This window comes from Stegostoma tigrinum, chromosome 6 (genome assembly GCF_030684315.1).
Source record: "Stegostoma tigrinum isolate sSteTig4 chromosome 6, sSteTig4.hap1, whole genome shotgun sequence".
Lineage (NCBI taxonomy): Eukaryota > Metazoa > Chordata > Chondrichthyes > Orectolobiformes > Stegostomatidae > Stegostoma > Stegostoma tigrinum.
This window is the reverse complement of record NC_081359.1, coordinates 1,472,493-1,490,013: the sequence shown is the minus strand read 5'-3', so window position 1 is coordinate 1,490,013 and position 17,521 is coordinate 1,472,493. Positions and strand designations below refer to the sequence as shown.

Here is a 17,521-nt window from a genome sequence, read left to right as displayed (position 1 = left end):
AATGAGGTTGGAGGCTGTGGGTGGGAGGTCCCCTGAGGTGATGAGGTCATGGATGGTGTTGGAGATGATGGTTTGGTGCTCGGGGGTGGGGCCATGATCAAGGGGGCGGTAAGAGGAGGTGTCGAAGAGTTGGCGTTTGACCTCAGCGATGTAAAGGTCAGTACGCCATACTACCACGGCGCCACCCTTGTCTGCAGGTTTGATGGTGAGTTTGGGGTTGGAGCGGAGAGCTGCCTGTTCTGCAGGGAAGAAGTTGGAGTGGGTGAGAGGGGTGGAGAGGTTGAGGCGGTTGATGTCTTGACGGCAGTTGGAAATGAAGAGGTCAAGGGAGGGTAGGAGGCCTGGGGGTGGTGCCCAGGAGGAGGACTTGTGTTGGAGGCGAGTGAAGGGGTCAGTGGAGGGAGGGTTAGGCTCCCGGTTAAAGAAGCAAGTGTGGAGGCGAAGGCGGCGGAAAAACTGCTCCATGTCCAAACGTGACTGGTATTCGTTGATGTGTGGGTGGAGGGGGACAAAGGTGAGCCCCTTGCTTCAGACTGACCGTTTGTCCTCAGTCAGCGGGAGGTCTGCAGGGATGGTGAAGATGCGGCAGGGCTCAGTGTGGCTGTCTTCTCTGGGGATGCTGGCTGTGGAGGCTGTGGGCGGGGTTCCGTCGGCTATGGGCGGGGTTGCGTCAGCTGTGGGTGGAGTGGAGTGGGCGGTGGCAGCAGCAGCGGTGAGGGTGATTTGTGTGGTGTTTGGTTCTGGAAGTGGAGGCGGTGACTGCAGCAGCGGTCGTGGAAGTGGTGTGCCTGGCGGTGGCGGATGTGACGTCATCGGTGGGTTCACCGGCCGTGTCCTCATGGTCAATGGTGGCGGATACATGGTGGGGGAGGGGCAGGGACAGGCTCGGGATTTGGGAGGTGCAGGAATCCTCTTGTGGGTGGCAGGAGCCAGTGAGTTTGTTGTACTTACGATTTTTGGAGTCCAGTAAAGCTGAGTAGAACTGGGTGTTCAGTCTTGGAGGATAAAAAACAGCAGAGGTCCTTTGCAGGTCTGGGAGAGGGAGGTTCTGAGCTGGGGCAGGCCGGATTGGAGATGCCGGCGCATTGCTGTGAGTGTCTGTTTCAGGACTCGCAGGGCGAAACGCTTCCAAAGGGTCTGAATGCTCTGGGTGTAGAGGTGGTCACGGTTGGGGCCATCTTTTGTTGCATGTTTTATTTTGGCTATGTGCAATCAGGTACAAATGTCCATCTTATTTGCTGGACTACATATAGGTAGACTTCTTCTAACTAGAGAAAGGATTGGCCCACTTCAGGACAAAGAAGGAAAGTTATGCGCTGAGTCAGAGAAAATGGGTGCCATTCTTAACGAGTACTTTGCATCGGTATTCACCAAGGCGAGGGACATGATGGATGTTTAGGTTAGGGATAGATGTTTGCTTAGTCTAGGTCAAGTTGACATAAGGAAGGAGGAAATGTTAGGTCTCATAAAAGACATTAAGGTGGACAAGTCCCCAGGTCCGGATGGGATCTATCCCAGGTTACTGAGGGAAGCGAGAGAAGAAATTGCCGGGGCTCTAACAGATATCTTTGCGGTGTCCTTAGACACGGGTGAGGTCCCAGAGGACTGGAGACTTGCTAATGTTGCCCCCTTGTTTAAAAAGGGCAGCAAGGATAATCCAGGTAATTATTGACTAGTGAGCCTGACGTCAGTGGTAGGGAAGCTACTGGAGAAGATACTGAGGGATAGGATCTATTCCCATTTGGAAGAAAATGGGCTTATCAGTGATAGGCAACATGGTTTTGTACAGGGAAGGCCATGTCTTACCAACTTAATAGAATTCTTTGAGGATGTGACAAAGTTAATTGATGGAAAGGCTGTAGATGTCATATACATGGACTTCAGTAAGGTGTTTGACAAGATTCCCCATGGCAGGCCGATGGAGAAAGTGAAGTCACATGGGGTCCAGGGTGTGCTAGCTAGATGGATAAAAAACTGGCTGGGCAACAGGAGACAGAGGGTAGTAGTAGTAGAAGGGAGTTTCTCAAATTGGAGACCTGTAACCAGTGGTGCTCCACAGGGATCTGTGCTGAGACCACTGTTGTTTGTGATATATGTAAATGATCTGGAGGAAGGTGTAGGTGGTCTGATCAGCAAGTTTGCTGATGACACTGAGATTGGTAGAGTAGCTGATAGTGAAGGGGACTGTCAGAAATTACAGCAGAATATAGATAGACTGGAGAGTTGGGCAGATAAATGGCAGATGGAGTTCAATCCGGGCAAATGCGAGGTGATGCATTTTGGAAGATTAAATTCAAGGGCCAACTTTACAGTAAATGGAAAAGTCTTAGGGAAAATTGATGAACAGAGAGATCTGGGTGTTCAGGTCCATTGTTCCCTGAAGGTGACAATGCAGGTCAATAGGGTGGTCAAGAAGGCATATGGCATGCTTTCCTTCATTGGGCGGGATATTGAGTACAAGAGTTGGCAGATCATGTTGCAGTTGTATAGGACTTTGGTTCGGCCACATTTGGAGTACTGTGTACAGTTCTGGTCGCCACATTACCAAAAGGATGTGGATGCTTTGGAGAGGGTGCAGAGGAGGTTCACCAGGATGTTGCCTGGTATGGAGGGTGCTAGCTATGAAGAGAGGTTGAATAGATTAGGATTATCTTCAGTAGAAAGACGGAGATTGAGGGGGGACCTGATTTGAGGTCTACAAAATCATGAGGGGGAGAGACAGGGTGGATAGCAAAAAGCTTTTTCCCCAGAGTGGGGGACTCAATTACTAGTGGTCATGATTTCAAAGTGAGGGGAGGAAAGTTTAAGGGAGATATGCGTGGAAAGTTCTTTACACAGAGGATGGTGGGTGCCTGGAACGCGTTGCCAGCGGAGGTGGTAGACGCAGACATGTTAGCGAGTTTTAAGATCTATTTGTTCAGGTACATGGATGGGCAGGGAGCAAATGGACACAGACTGTTAGAAAATAGATGACAGGTTAGACAGAGGATCTTGATCGTCGCAGGCTTGGAGGGCTGAAGGGCCTGTTCCTGTGCTGTAGGTTTCTTTGTTTCTAGAGAAGTTCAGTGAATTTTTGAGGGATATCAGTTTTGATTTGAGTATTTCACCACAGTATCAGAAGGAAGTTTAAAAAAATATGATGTCATTACTGGTGTTGATATTGGTTGTGATCAATGCTCAGTAATTTAGGCAATTGACAGAACATAACAATTTTCTGATAGAATGAGTTTATTAAGAAGCAGTAGTTAACTGGCATCAGTTAATTAGACAAAGAGTACACAACTGTGATGATTAGGGATAGTTCACTGACACTAGAAGATAAGCAAGCTGGTGTTGTAGAATGTGTTGATATAGTTGAAGTTGCAGAGGCGGCATCGTGGTCTCTCGCTGAGATGTTAGGGAACTCTTTCCTAGGTCTTCCTGTTCTGATTCATCAGGAAAAGCCTGCTGTTTGAATAGGGCTACTGCTTACAAGGGATGCCTGATGAGGACTGACTTTTGCTCCTGTGAACTTGTTGATAGCCCCTATTTACAGGGGTTAGTAGTTGTGTCAGTCAATTTCTGCATGTTTTTGGTCAATGACTGGGGGTCGCTACTCATGATATCGGTGAGCATTGTTCCCTTCCTGACTTCGATTTTGAATGTTAGTTTCATTCCTTCTCAGAACAAAAACTATGTTTATTTTCAAAAGCACTGCACTGATAATAGGGTGGTATAGCACCCATTAATCTTTAGTCTTTGCTTGTAGAAGACTAGTTACCGTTGTAATACAGTTAAAGTGAGGGATCATGCTGCACAGAAGATACTAATTATGGAACGTTAATAAAAAAGAGATTTGAAGGGGACCCAAATTTCCAACATTGGGCAGACCATCATTAGCTACCGTTGAGGAGCTGCTGGTGAGTGACATGCTTCATAACATAAATATTAACTAAAAGAATTGTGAATGTTGTAAATCACGAACAAAAACAAAGTTGCTGGAAAAGCTCAGCAGGGTTCTGAGGAAGGGGCACCAGACCTGAAATTTTAACTGTTTTTTCCTTCACTGAAGCTGCCGAACCTGTTGAGTTTTTCCAGCAACTTTGTTTTTGTTCCATGCTTCATAACGTATTGGTTGTTTGCTTGCCCATTTGAGGGAGCAGTTAGATGTCAATCACATTGTTACACACCTGGCTGTACATACAGACCAACTCATGTAAAGAAAGTTGATTTTTGTCCTTGGGCATTTTTTTTATGGTAGTCTGGTAGTTTCATGGTGCCCATTGCTAGTGCCCACTTTATTTCAGATTTATTTTAATTAAAATTAAATTTACCAGCTGCTGTGGTAGCTTTGAACAGTAGGTGCCTCTAACCCAGTAACATAATCACCATGTTATGACATTTGCTGTGGTGTTGCGTTTTCACATTTCATAATCAGCACCTGGGTTACCCTTTCAGATTTTGTTTCAACTTTTGATTCTACGATCTAAAATTTATCAAAGGATTTATTAGAATTTTGATTCTCGGTACAGCACTTACCTGAAATTCCGTTTCTGTGGTGCCCATTTTAAGGTCCTTTTGATAATTCTTTCTTGTTTATTTTGAAAAGTTATCTAAATGAAAAGTATTGTCACAGGAAAATGGTTAAATTTCATTACTGTAACAAATGGAATATGTTATCTGTGATACCAGTCTATATCTAGACACTCTTAGAAACTAGGACTGAGGTGGCACAGTGTTAGAAGTGTTCTCTCCAATTTAACTCAGTGTGTAGTGGATATAATTAATTAAAAGATTCCTGTTCACCAGCAGGAAGGCAGATTTGCCTGTCTCTGTATGACCTCCTTTTGTAACCGCAACACTGTTAACTTTCTGTATCCGAGAAAGTAAAGGCAGCAATGTAAATCAAACATTTAAGTGTTAATGTACAGGGATAAATATATTCAAAGGCTAATGGTGTGTTCAATTCTGTCTGTCTCTGGTTTGAGTAACAAAATTGAGGAAATGATCTTTCGATTGTGCAGAGGATTGTTCACACTTCATCCCAATTTCATTTTGCACAATATCTCAGGCTCTATTTGGAGGAGGTGTAGCAGAGGAGATTCATGTGAGTGATACTGGAATTTGTGGGATTAATTTGAGGATAATTTACATTCCCTTGAATTTGAAGTTGAGAGGTCTAATCAATGCCTTCAAATAGTGATAATGGGAACTGCAGATGTTGGAGAATCCAAGATAACAAAGTGTGGAGCTGGATGAACACAGCAGGCCAAGCAGCATCTCAGGAGCACAAAAGCTGACGTTTCGGGCCTAGACCCTTCATCAGAGAGATCATTTCCCATTGATGTCTGATTCAAGCAATGTTTAGTACCTTTCTGTTCTAGTGCTCTTCACTTTTTTAAAGAGTTGTTCATGTAGCTCTAGTTGATCAGGGAACAATTTGTGGTCATATATAGGACACAAGACCAAATATATTTATTATCCTTTTGCACAGCTTTCAGCCTTGCTGCTTTCTCTATTTTATAGACACAGATATCCTGGGTGCGCATTATATATGTATACACAACCCTTGCAAATGTGGTTGACCCGGAAATGAAAGCACATTGAAGTAATTTCCCCACTTCTCTAACCAAGTCTTCCATTATTGAAGACAGGTGCAATCCATTAACTGGATGCTTAAAGTGATCCAAAAAAAGTCACTCCATAGTTTTAATATGATATGGTGGCTTTCAAGTTTTCTCCAAGTTTCCTCCAAGTCTGATAGATGTCGATAGTCCTTTCATGTTTGTAACTACATGCCAGATGATTGGGTGATTAGCTGTATCTGGTGGAGCAATTTATGGCCCATCTCTTTCAAGAATGATTAGGATGGGCTAGCCACACTCAGTAGGTGTCAGTATTTCCCTTTATAGTCAGTGCAAAATTTAGGGACAAAGCTCTGCTTTCGACAGTTTGGGATATTTGGACTCTTGGCACATGCTGAATTTTCTGCTTCAGGGGCAGGAATAATGCTTAGGGCAAGTTTCCAATGCAAACGTTTTTACTGGGCATGTTTAGAAATAAGATTGCATTCTAAATAATAAAAGAACTATACTGCAGGTAATTAATGAACAGTTTATTGCTTCTATGTTTACAGCTTCCTTTTTCTGGGGAATCTGAAACATTGAAAACTTGTACCTTTTTTAATTTTTAGTTTTTAATGGGTTGGTTAGATTTCCTGGTTCTCCAAGTTCTATTATTAGCACTCAAACAGGCAAACAGTCAATGTCAGCAATTGTATCATATTTTGCATGTTACTATTTTTAAACTGGAGACCGAACTTCATGGATGCTTCCTAAATGTAATAATATACTGGAATAATGCAATGCTGTCACTTATCAAATTTTTATTCACTTTTGTTGTCATTTAGGCTCTTTTCCAATGGACAATTTTCCCCTTTTTTAGTTTTCATTTCATTTCTAATACCACTGTTGAACAAGACTAATTGTTATTACTAACATTGCATGTGTTGAAGGTGAGGAGAAAAATGATAAAATGCAATGACTGTTAGACCTCATGAGCAAGTTGTTGATTTAAATTTGAAAAGAGTACCTTGCTTAGTATAATACACTGCTTTGAGAGAGTCCAGTACTAATATTCCAGCAGAATCTGTTTTCTGAGATAATGGGATCTGCAGATGCTGGAGATTCCAAGATAATAAAATGTGAGGCTGGATGAACACAGCAGGCCAAGCAGCATCCAGCCTCACATTTTATTATCTTGGATGCTGCTTGGCCTGCTGTGTTCATCCAGCCTCACATTTTAGAATCTGTTTTCTCTTCCTTTCCTCACTTCAACCCCAGCAACCTCTTCATTTCAGGTAAATCATACCGTAATTTACACATTTGCTTTGTTTTATATTTGTGTACTGAATGATTTCAGACGAATGTGTTAAAACTCTGCAGAATTTGCAGATCACATTGCAGTAAATTAAGGTTGTTGCATTTTACTTTGGTATAATGGAAACTTATTCTCAAGTTTTAGATTGTGTAATATCAACATTAACAATTAAACAAATGGAAAATATTGGCCAGGCTCCGATATAAAGCTTATGTGAATTTATTTACTGTAGTGGTTTTACCCTGTATTGCTGTCTGATTTAGTTATTACAGAATGTTGAGATTTCAGATTTTTTTTCTGTCTGATTGCAAAAGCATCTTTTTCTCCTGTAAGTTCTTGTTTCATAAAATATTTTGTGGTTTGCTAAATGTATGTCACAATTAGGATTTCCTTCTTGGTAAAATTCTAAAGTTATTCAAAAACTTTAAAAATCTACTGCAAAAATGGGATACACTTCCCTCCGATGCAAATGAAGAATCCCTGCTATATACTCATGCAAATTGTGTTCTCCTATCTGAAAACTATAGCCTATGCTAATAGGATAACATTTTTTAAAAAGTCATTTTAAGTAGCTAAAGTGTGAAAACTCAAATGGTGCAAAGGCTCTTGTTTCAGAAAATTAAATTGCCAATACATGGATATAATTGTAGCAAAGCAGCAGTTTTCGTGAATTTTTGATATGTATCCTTATTATAAACAAAATTTGGGGTAGAATTGCCAGCTGCAGATGTTAGGGATGAAAGATCAGTGATGATTTAGATGTAGGACCCAACTTCAAAATTGATATAGGCTTAAGGACAGGTTACAGTTTAAAAACAAGTAACTTAAATCTGCTTAAATGTTAATTTATAATTAGGTACAGAGTTTCACTGAGACTGAATAAGCCAAATTCTAGTCTTATTTCACAAATGTTTAATGTTTCAGTCTGCAACTCAAAATTCCTGTTCTTGGTGGGGAGGAAAAGTGAAAGCCTTAGGCTTTGTTTAAAGTCTGAACCAGCCAGGGGCGGCACGGTGGCTCAGGGGTTAGCACTGCAGTGCCTCAGCACCAGGGACCCGGGTTTGATTCCACCTTCTGGGCAACTGTCTGTGAGAAGTTTGCACGTTCTCCCTGCGTCTGCATGGCTTTCCTCCGACAATCCAAAGAAATGCAGGCTAGGTAGATTGGCCATGCTAAATTGCCCCATAGTGCCCAGGGATTTGCAGATTAGGGTAGGTTATAGGGGGATAGGTCTGCGTGGGATGCTCTGAGGATCAGTGTGGACTTGTTGGGCCGAAGGGCCTGTTTGCACTCTGTAGGGATTCTGTATTCTTTTAAGTAATGTTTTTAAATTAGAATTAGGATCCCTACAGTGTGGAAATAGGCCCTTCGGCCCAACAAGTCCACACTGAACTTCCGTGCATCCCACCCAGACCCATTCCCCACTATAACCCACCTAAGCTGCACATTCCTGAACACTATGGGCAATTTAGCAGGGCCAATCCACCTAACTTACACATCTTTGGACTGTGGGAGGAAACCGGAGCACCTGGAGGAAACCCACGCAGACACGAGGAGAATGTGCAAACTCCACACAGACAGTTACCCGAGGCTAGAATTGAACCTGGATCCCTGGTGTTGAGGTAGCAGTGTGAACCACTATGCCACCATGCCAACTTTAAAAATCTTCTGAAATCTTGAAATGTACAGACTCAAAATGTCAGTTCTTGCTATATGATTATGTTGAGGGTTTAACATTCTGCATGAGTAACATTTATCATTGTATTTGTGGAGAAAAAAACTTAGTACTAAAATTTCTTTAAGAAGAAGTATGAGCCCTAAAATTGTCAGATTTTTCTATTGATTTATTGGACTCTAGCAGCCTGCCCAACAGGACATTTTTTGAAGCATGACACTTAGTGGAAAACTCAATGCTGTGATCCAGCCCATGCAAGTCAAATTATTTTTCTTAGAAAGAATAAAAGAGGATTTGAGTTTTGACACGTTGTTTCCTGATGACCTTATTTGGATTAAAAACTGAAAGAACTGCAGATGCTGTCAGTTCTGAGGACGGGTCGCTGGACTCCATGTTAACTGATTATTTTTCTTCACAAATGCTGCCAAACCTGCTGAGCTTTTCCAGCAACTTCTGTTTTTGACCCTATTTGGAATCTACCTGGACTCAGAGTTGGTATGGAGGATGAAGCTTCAGATAGTAACACAGCCCATGCTTGACTGCAGCGAGGCCTGGACAATATCCAGGTTTGGAGAGACCAGTTGTGAGTAATGTTCAGGCCACACAAATGCCAGGCAATGACCATCTCCAGTAGAGCCAATTTACTCACTGCCCCTTGAGATTCAATGGTGTTACCATCATTGAGTTTGCCTCTATCAACATGCTGGGGGTTACCATTGATCAGAAGATTAATTGAACTTGTCACGTAAACCCAGTGACTATAAGAGCAAGTAAGAAGCTAAGAATGCTGTGGTGAGTAACTCTTCTCCTGACTCCCCAAATCCTGTACATTAGCTATAAGGCATCAATCCTTATTTATGTGATGGAATATTCCCCTCTTGCCTGGATGGGTGCAGCTGCAACAAAACTCAAGGAGCTTGATGCTATCCAGAACAAAACTCCATTGGTTGGCACCACATCCAATGTAGCAGCAGTATGAACTACCTACAAGAAGCACCTACAAGAATTCGCCAATAGATCCTCATACAGCACCTTCCAAACCCACGATCAGTTCCAACTAGAAGGACAAGGCCAGCAGATATGTGGGAACACCGTCTGCAAGTCCACTCCAAGCCACTTACCATCCTAACTTGTAAATATATCCCTGTTTCTTCACTGTCACTGGATCGAAATCCTGGAATTTCCCACCCCAAGGGCCTTGTAGGTCAACCTACAGATTGCAGACTGCTGCAGTTAAAGAAGGCAGCTCACCACCACCTACTGAAGGGCAACTAAGGATGGACAATAAAAATGCTGGCCAACCAGTGATTTCTACATCCCACAAGTGAGTAAACAAAGTCCCATGCCGAGCTGCCCAAGTGTAGAAAATAATTTAAGAATGACTTCTAACAACTGCTGTCTACTAACCCACTTTTATGGCTTACTAATCGTCAAAATGCTGACTGTTGGGAAACCAAAGATCTGAAATGTACTGTTTTTTATTTCCTCTGCAATGTGCTGTTACAAATGATGTGTGTTTAATGTCTGCTACAGACTGCACAGAAAAGCCTGTGTAGCAGAGGCAGAGGTCATATGACAATTTCAAGTAAGCCAGCACACTCTGTTTCTCTGGAATTTGCATTCAAAATAATACAAAAAAAAACTGCTGTGCACAATTATATGCATTTACAGGTTATGGAACTTAGCAAATATCCATGGTTGCAAAGTAAATTCTCACTCACTAACCAAAACAATGTGTAAACTCCAGGCAATTTTACTTTTGTGGCTGTACAATCTTTAAAATTGTTGGGGGGGGGGAAGAAAAGACATCTTGCCATATCTTTCCATTTTGCAATCATTATTAAATGGTGTTTTCTCAATGGAAATGTCTCCACCAATCCAAATGCCAACTGATGTTTGCAAGATAAAACATTTCACCAGAATGAGTCCCTCTCCCGATTCCGCTCCCTCTCCCTCTTCCGCTCCCACTAATACCCAAGTTGTCTAGTCTGAATAACCATCAGTTTTTAAATTGTGTTGGTCTCCTAGTCGTGTACATGTACATGTACATTGTCATTGGCTTTTCCTCTGGCCTCTGCTTATTCATAGGGTGAAGTTCCTTCTGGGGTAAGGTGTTTCTGTGACGAGTGATGAGTGCTGATGTTAATCCGTTTATGTTGCTGGGGAACAGTAAACATTTTGGCAATGATGGCCATTCTGTAACTTGTGAAGAGAATAGAGCTTAACACCAGAAGTAGCCCATTTAGTCCCTTGAGCATACACTGTCATTCAGTAGGACCATGGCTGCTTAAACATTCCGTACATCCACAACGAGATCATTTCTTTCTGAATTGCTGCCTGCTCTGAAGACACAGCTTCTCTAGTTGTTCATGTATATCTGGTCATTCACGGTATACAATTAAGCTGACATCTGTTCAAAATTGGTCCAGGATTGCCACATGGGTGAATTCTTGTTGAGAGCATTGACTATTTGCCCAGTGCTCAGCTTTTAGCAATTTGGGCATCACGTTACCTTGATTTTGCCACTCTCATCTATCTGAGTGAGTGATGATAACTGATAACCAATCCTGGACTTCCCACGTAGATGTGACAGTCAAGAAAGCACAACAATGCTTCTTTTTCCTCAGGCCGGCTCAGGAAATTTGGCATGCCCATAATGTCCCTCATCAACTTCTACAGATGCACCATTTGAAAGCATACTGTCCGGGTTCATAACGGGCTTAGCACGGCAACTGCTCTGCCCAGGACAGTATGAAACTACAGAAAGTGGTGTGCACAGCCCAGACCATCACAGGAGCCAACCTTCCATCCATGGTCTCCATTTGCCAGGCTCGCTGCTGTGGAAAGGCTGCCACTGTCAAAGACCCATTGCACCCCGGCAATGATCTGCTATGACCCTTCTGTCAGGCAGAAGATACAGAAGTCTGAACACGCACCATCAAGTTCAGGAATAACTTCTTTCTGGCCGTTATCAGACTGTTCAATGCTGACGTTGATCTTGCCTACCATATGCTTTGTGCAATGTAACCTGTATGTCTCTGTCTAAGTCATTTTGAACGGTACATCCCTTGTTTGCTGTGATCTGCCTGTACTGCTCGTAAACAAAGCTTTTCACTGTATTTTGGTACACGTGACAATCAATCAATCTGGCTTCAGGAACTTTTGCACGACTGGAAGACTTTGGTTTGGGGTGACATTAGTCTTTTGAACTGAACTACTTTCAAAGCCCTCGGTTAGCAAATGTCACTAGTCAGGAATTGCTTTGTACAAGTCTTGCAGGATTTTTTAATGAATCCTTCTGCCACTTTCATTGCCACTTCGGCCTTGCCATTTGACAGGGGATAGAGTGCAGATGATGTATGGTGTTGAATTTCTAAAGCTTTTATGAAGTAGCTGGCATCAGGTTTTGGAGCAAGGCAGTGGTTGGGGCTGGGACTTTGCTCAGCAACGAGGTGGCTGGTGAGCCGGGCAGACATCTAGTGATTGGTATTTTGGCATCATCAAAGTCTGGAGTGGTTGGCATTGAGATGGCTGGTAAACCCAGGTGGGACTCTGATAGTTGGCAGTGAAATGGCAGCATGGAGGAGTGTGTCAACTTGGAGAAATCAAGCCCTTGAAAGGAAAACCCAGTGTGGACCATCTGAAGGCCTGTGGTTAAAATAGGACTGTGATATTGAACTTTTTTTTATTTTTCTACTTTGTGCCTTTTTACCTAAGACAGTGGCAATGTAAACTTTTATCTGTACTCGCGTATCCCTGTATTTGAGCACACAATAATGAAACCTAATTCTAATTCTTCTTTCGTTAGTTGAGAATAGTTGTCACTTGAAGTGATTTTTAAAGTGTTCTTTCATGCAGTCTATCATTCCATTGGTAGTTGTTGACATAAGCTGTTCTTCTCTGACTACCATTCGAACCAGTAAGTGAGACAAAGATGGTCAGTTACCTTAAGAGGCAGAAAATTTATCCCAGCTTCAACCGTGATTTGTCTGAGGTGTCATGTTGTGGAGGCTCCATTATTTGACTGGGGTGGGCAAAGTCAGGAGTCAAACAACACCCAGATTATAGTCCAACAGGTTTGTTTTAAAACCACAAGCTTTCTTAATGCTGCTCCTTCATCAGGTGAAGTGGAGAAAGGCGCACAGGCACAGAATATATAGATGGAAAGATAATGGCAATATAATTCCAGGTAATTAAAGTATAAATAGTGAGTAGAGTCTCAACAGGCTGAAGACCAATCTTTGCAGGTAATCAAGAATGTAGAGATCAAGAGTAATCAAGTGATGTCATGTGTCGTAGCTTTCTCATCTTGTTATTTATCACAAGCAGTGCATTGGCTGATGTGTTCCTCAATCTCTTAGACATCCTCAGACTAGATTCAGTCCCTTTGCTTGCATGGACACATTTGTGAGGAGGAAATGGCCTAGTGGTATTTTCACTGCACTGTTAATCCAAAGACTTGGGTAATGTTCAGGTGACCTGTGTTTGAATCCCTCTGGCAGTGGTGATGTCTGGAATTAGGAGTCTAATGATGACTGTGAATCCATTGCTAGTTGCCAGAAAAGGACTGCCTGGTTCACTAGTGCCCTTTGGGGAAAGAAACTGCCTGGTCTAGACGACATGTGACTCCAGACCCACAGTAATGTGTTAAAGTCATAACTGCTCTCTGGACGGTTAGGAAAGGGCAATAAATGCTGGGATAGCTGGCAATACAGTCATCCTATGAATGAATAAAGAAAAAATAATTCGGCTTGTCTTTTTCTATTTCATTGGGAATAATGACTACTTTCTTTGTACAAATGGCAACTTGACTAACTATTTCATCTTGTATGTGCAATACACTGTATCCTTTCATCACTGTTCCCTTTGGCACTTGGAAATTTGTAATGATATTAGTTTTGTTCATCAAATTGTAGCTTGCCACTCTAATTTTTATTCTTATCTTCTCCCTAGATACTTATCAGTCATACTAAGTGGCAAAAAGAGCTCCGTTAATGGCTTCTCAAGGTCAGCTCAACTTGTATATTCATGAGCAGATCATGTTCTACAGAAAAGGATTGAAAAATGTTTACTGGGAAGAAAAATCATTGGCATTAATAGTTATAAGACTCAAAGGGCTGAATGCTACATGCTTCCTCAGGTGTGTTTTTGGTAAAACACAAATAATTAATTATTGGCCATTTAGAGTTTGTTGTAAGTTCCCTCAATCCCAAGGCCACCCGGCTTGGAGGGTTCTTGTGGCACAGTGATAGTGTCCCTACCTCTGAGCTATGATATGTAGGTACAAGTTGCACCTGCTCCAGAAGCTTGTAGTACAATGGGCAAGTGGAATGAAGTGGGCAAATTTTATTTTTTTAAATAAAGTGCCTGAAGTAAGTGGGTACTGACCTTTATAGGGTGCCATTTGTGCATTGGGACATCTCTCAGAAAATAGTACCCTTCATTCCCCCTTTGCATGGACAGTAAAATCCACCTTTTCACCCCGTCATGTTCCTCCTCCCCGAGGTCACTTTGCTAGACCTCTTCGGGTAAGTTTTTAAACTAGTTTGACGGGGGGTGGGAACCGGAGCTACAGATCGGAGGATGGGTTAGCTGGTTTTCTGGCAAATATAGCATGCAGAGAACCTGTGAGGAAGGATAAGCAGTTGATAGGGCAAATTTTCAGTCAGTGCGATGGGTTGAAGTATGTCTATTTTAATGCAAGAAGTGTCAGGAATAAGGGTGACTAACTTAGAGCATGGATCAGTACTTGGAGCTTTGCTGTTGTGGCCGTTACAGAGACTTGGATAACACAGGGGCAGGAATGGTTGTTGGATGTTCCAGGGGTTAGATGTTTTGAAAGAAATAGGGAGGGAGGTATAAGAGATGGGTGAGTGGCATTGCTAATCAGGGATGGTATACAGCTGCAGAAAGGGAGGTCATTGTATAAGGTTTGCCCACTGAGTCAATCTGGGTGGAAGTCAGAAACCGGAAAGGAGCAGTCACTTTATTGGGAATCTTACATATATCCCTCAATAGCAACAAACGCACCGAGGAACAGATTGGGAGGCAGACTGTGGAAAGGTGCAGAAGTAATAGGTTTGTTGTCATGGGTGACTTCAACTTCCCTCATATCGACTGGAGCCTCCTTTAGAGCAAATAGTTTGGATGGAGCAGATTTTGTCAGGTGTGTCCAGAAAGGATTTCTGACTCGGTATGTAGATAGGCTGGCTAGAGGGGAGGCCATATTGGATTTGGTGCTTGGCAACGAACGAAGTCCAGTGTCAGATCTCTTGGTGGGACAGCATTTTGATAATAGTGATCACAACTCCTTTGGGATAGGAGCAGGGGGTATGGGAAGATATTTAATTGGGGGAGGGGCATTACAATGCTATTAGGCAAGAACTACAGACCCCCAATTGGGATCAGATGTTCTCGGGGGAAATGCACGATAGAAACTGTGCATTCAGGGAGCAGTTGCTGCAAGTACTGAATAGGATTGTCCCACTGAGGCAAGGAAGGGATGGTAAGGTGAAGGAACCTTGGATGACAAGACACATGGAATATCTAGACAAGAGAAAGAAGGAAGTGTACTTAAGGCTGAGGAAGCAAGAATCTGACAGGGCTGTAGAGGACTTCTAGGTAGCCAGGAAGGAACTGAAGGACGGACTTGGTGAGGAAGGGGGTATGAAAAAGCCTTGGCGGATAGGATTAAGGAAAACCCAAAGGCATTCTATACTTGGTGAGGAACAAGAGGATGGCCAGAGTGAGGGTAGGGCTGATCAGGGATAGTGGCAGGAACTTGTGCGTGGAGTTAGAGGAGGTAGGGGAGGTCCTTTTAATGAATACTTTGCTTCTGTATTCACCAGCCAGAGGGACCTTGATGTTTGTGAGGACAGCATGAAACAGGCAGCTATGCTCAAACAGGTTGAATTTAGGAAGGAGGATGTGCTAGAAATTTTGGAAAACGTGAATTTAGGTAAGTCCCCTGGGCCAGAGGGGACATACCCAAGATTGCTACGGGAAGCGAGGGAAGAGATTGCTGTAACTTTGGCAATGATCTTTGCATCCTCACTGTCCACTGGAGTAGTACCAGATGATTGGAGGGTGGCAAATGTTATTCCCTTGTTCAAGCAAGCGAACAGGGATAATCCTGGGAATTACAGACCGGTCAGTCTGTCTTCTGTGGTGGGCAAATTATTGGAGAGCATTCTTGAGAGATAGTGTTAATGATTATTTGGAAAAGCATAGTTCGGTCAGAAATAGTTAGCACATGGCCTTGTGAGAGGCAGGTCATGCCTTACAAGCCTGATTGAATTCTTTGAGCATGTGGCAAAACACATTGAAGATCGCACAGTAGATGTGGTGTATATGGATTTTAGCAGGGGTTTGATAAGGTTCCCCAAGGCAGGTTCATTCAAAGTAAGGAGGCATGGGATTCGGGAAAATTTGGCTGTCTGGCTACAAAATTGGCTGCCCAATAGAAGAGGGTGGCAGTAGATGGAAAGTACTCAGCCTGGAGCTCAGTGTCCAGTGGTGTTCTGCAGGGATCTGTTCTGGGACCTCTGCTCTTTTTGTGATCTTTATAAATGACTTAGATGAGGAAATGGAAGGGTGGGTTAGTAAGTTTGTCGTTGACGCAAAGGTTAGCAGAGTTGTGGACAGCATGGAGGGCTGTTGTAGGTTGCGACGGGACATTGACAGGATGTAGAGCTGGGCAAAAAAGTAGCAGATGGAATTCAACCTGGAAAGTGATTCATTTTGGAACGTTGAATTTGAATGCAGAATACTGGGTTGATGGCAGGATTCTTGGCAGCGTGGAGGAACAGAGAGATCTTGAGGTCCATGCCCATGGATCCCTCAAAGTTGCTACCCACGTTGATAGGGTTTTAAGAAGGCGTATGGTGTGTTGGCTTTCAGTGGCAGTGGAATTGAATTTAAGAGCAGCTGCAGCTCCATAAAACCCTGGTTAGACTGCACTTGGAATATTGTGTTCAGTTTGGTTGCTTCATTATGGGAAGGATGTGGAAGCTTTAGAGAGGGTGCAGAGAAGATTTATCCGGATGCTGCCTGCACTGGAGGGCAGGCCTTTATGAGGAAAGGTTGAGGGAGCTAGGGCGTTTTTAATTGGAGTGAAGAAGAATGAGAAATGACTTGATAGAGGTGTACAAGATGATGAGAGGCATTACTATGAGAGGATAGCCAGAGACTTTTCCCCAGGGCGGAAATGACCATCACAAGATGACATAACGTTAGGGTCATTGGAGGAAGGTTTATGGGAGGTAGGTTCTTTACACAGAGTTATGAGTGTATGGAATGCGCTGCTGGCAGTGGTAGTGGAGTCGGATACATTAGGGACATTCAAGCGACTCTTGGACAGGCACATGGATGATAGTAAAATGTTGGGTATGCAGGCGAGTTTGATCTTAGAGTAGGATAATGGATCGGTACAACACTGTGGGTCGAAGGGCCTGTACTGTGCTGAAATGTTCCATGTTCCATGTTCTATGTTCTATTCTTCCTGTGTCTGTGTGGGTTTCCTCTGGGTGTTGCTCTTTGGAGGGATTGGTGTCAGCCCAATGAGCCAAAAGGCCTGCTGCCCCACCATCGGTATTCTGATTTTATTCTGAAACGTTTCCTGCATAATGCCCTTCATTTACCTTGGTCCAGAGATCCATTGGGCCTTCATCCTTGGGCTGGATTTTTAAAATATTTCATGTTACCTTTGTTCATAAGTTACATCATAATTTGAATAGTCTGGTAGTGACATGGCAATACAGTCAGTAACAGTTCTTCAGGTTGAAAACAGACTTGAAAATGGTGTGGTAGCTGTAACTGCACATCCGGGCCATTGGCTGGGTAAGGAAGCCTATCCAACATGTGACGATAGTGGGAAGAAGATCGATTCCTGGCATAGATCTGTCCTCTAAGTTTTCAAAAGAATTTCCTTGTGTAATCACGAGGCATAAGCTTCTCTTCCTAGCACCATGAAGAAAAATTGAGCCTTTC

General features: G+C 43.0%; 1 protein-coding gene across 22 annotated transcripts in view; it reads left to right on the top strand.

The window, feature by feature from the left end:
* The window catches only part of LOC125453431 (phospholipid scramblase 1-like), a 146,504-nt gene that overhangs the window by 67,380 nt on the left and 61,603 nt on the right, over window positions 1-17,521 (top strand). For 10 of the 22 annotated variants that reach the window (XM_048533023.2, XM_048533027.2, XM_048533024.2 and 7 more), the window contains one exon: window positions 13,487-13,540. The exons of 9 other annotated variants lie outside the window; for them this stretch is intronic. In XM_048533023.2, the coding sequence (XP_048388980.1) occupies window positions 13,528-13,540 (13 nt within the window). In that variant the 5' untranslated portion in view covers window positions 13,487-13,527. Of the gene's footprint in view, window positions 1-9,817; window positions 9,858-13,486; window positions 13,541-13,561; window positions 13,674-17,521 lie in introns of those variants that run through there. 3 more of the 22 variants (XM_048533028.2, XM_048533017.2, XM_048533018.2) reach the window with 3 other exon arrangements.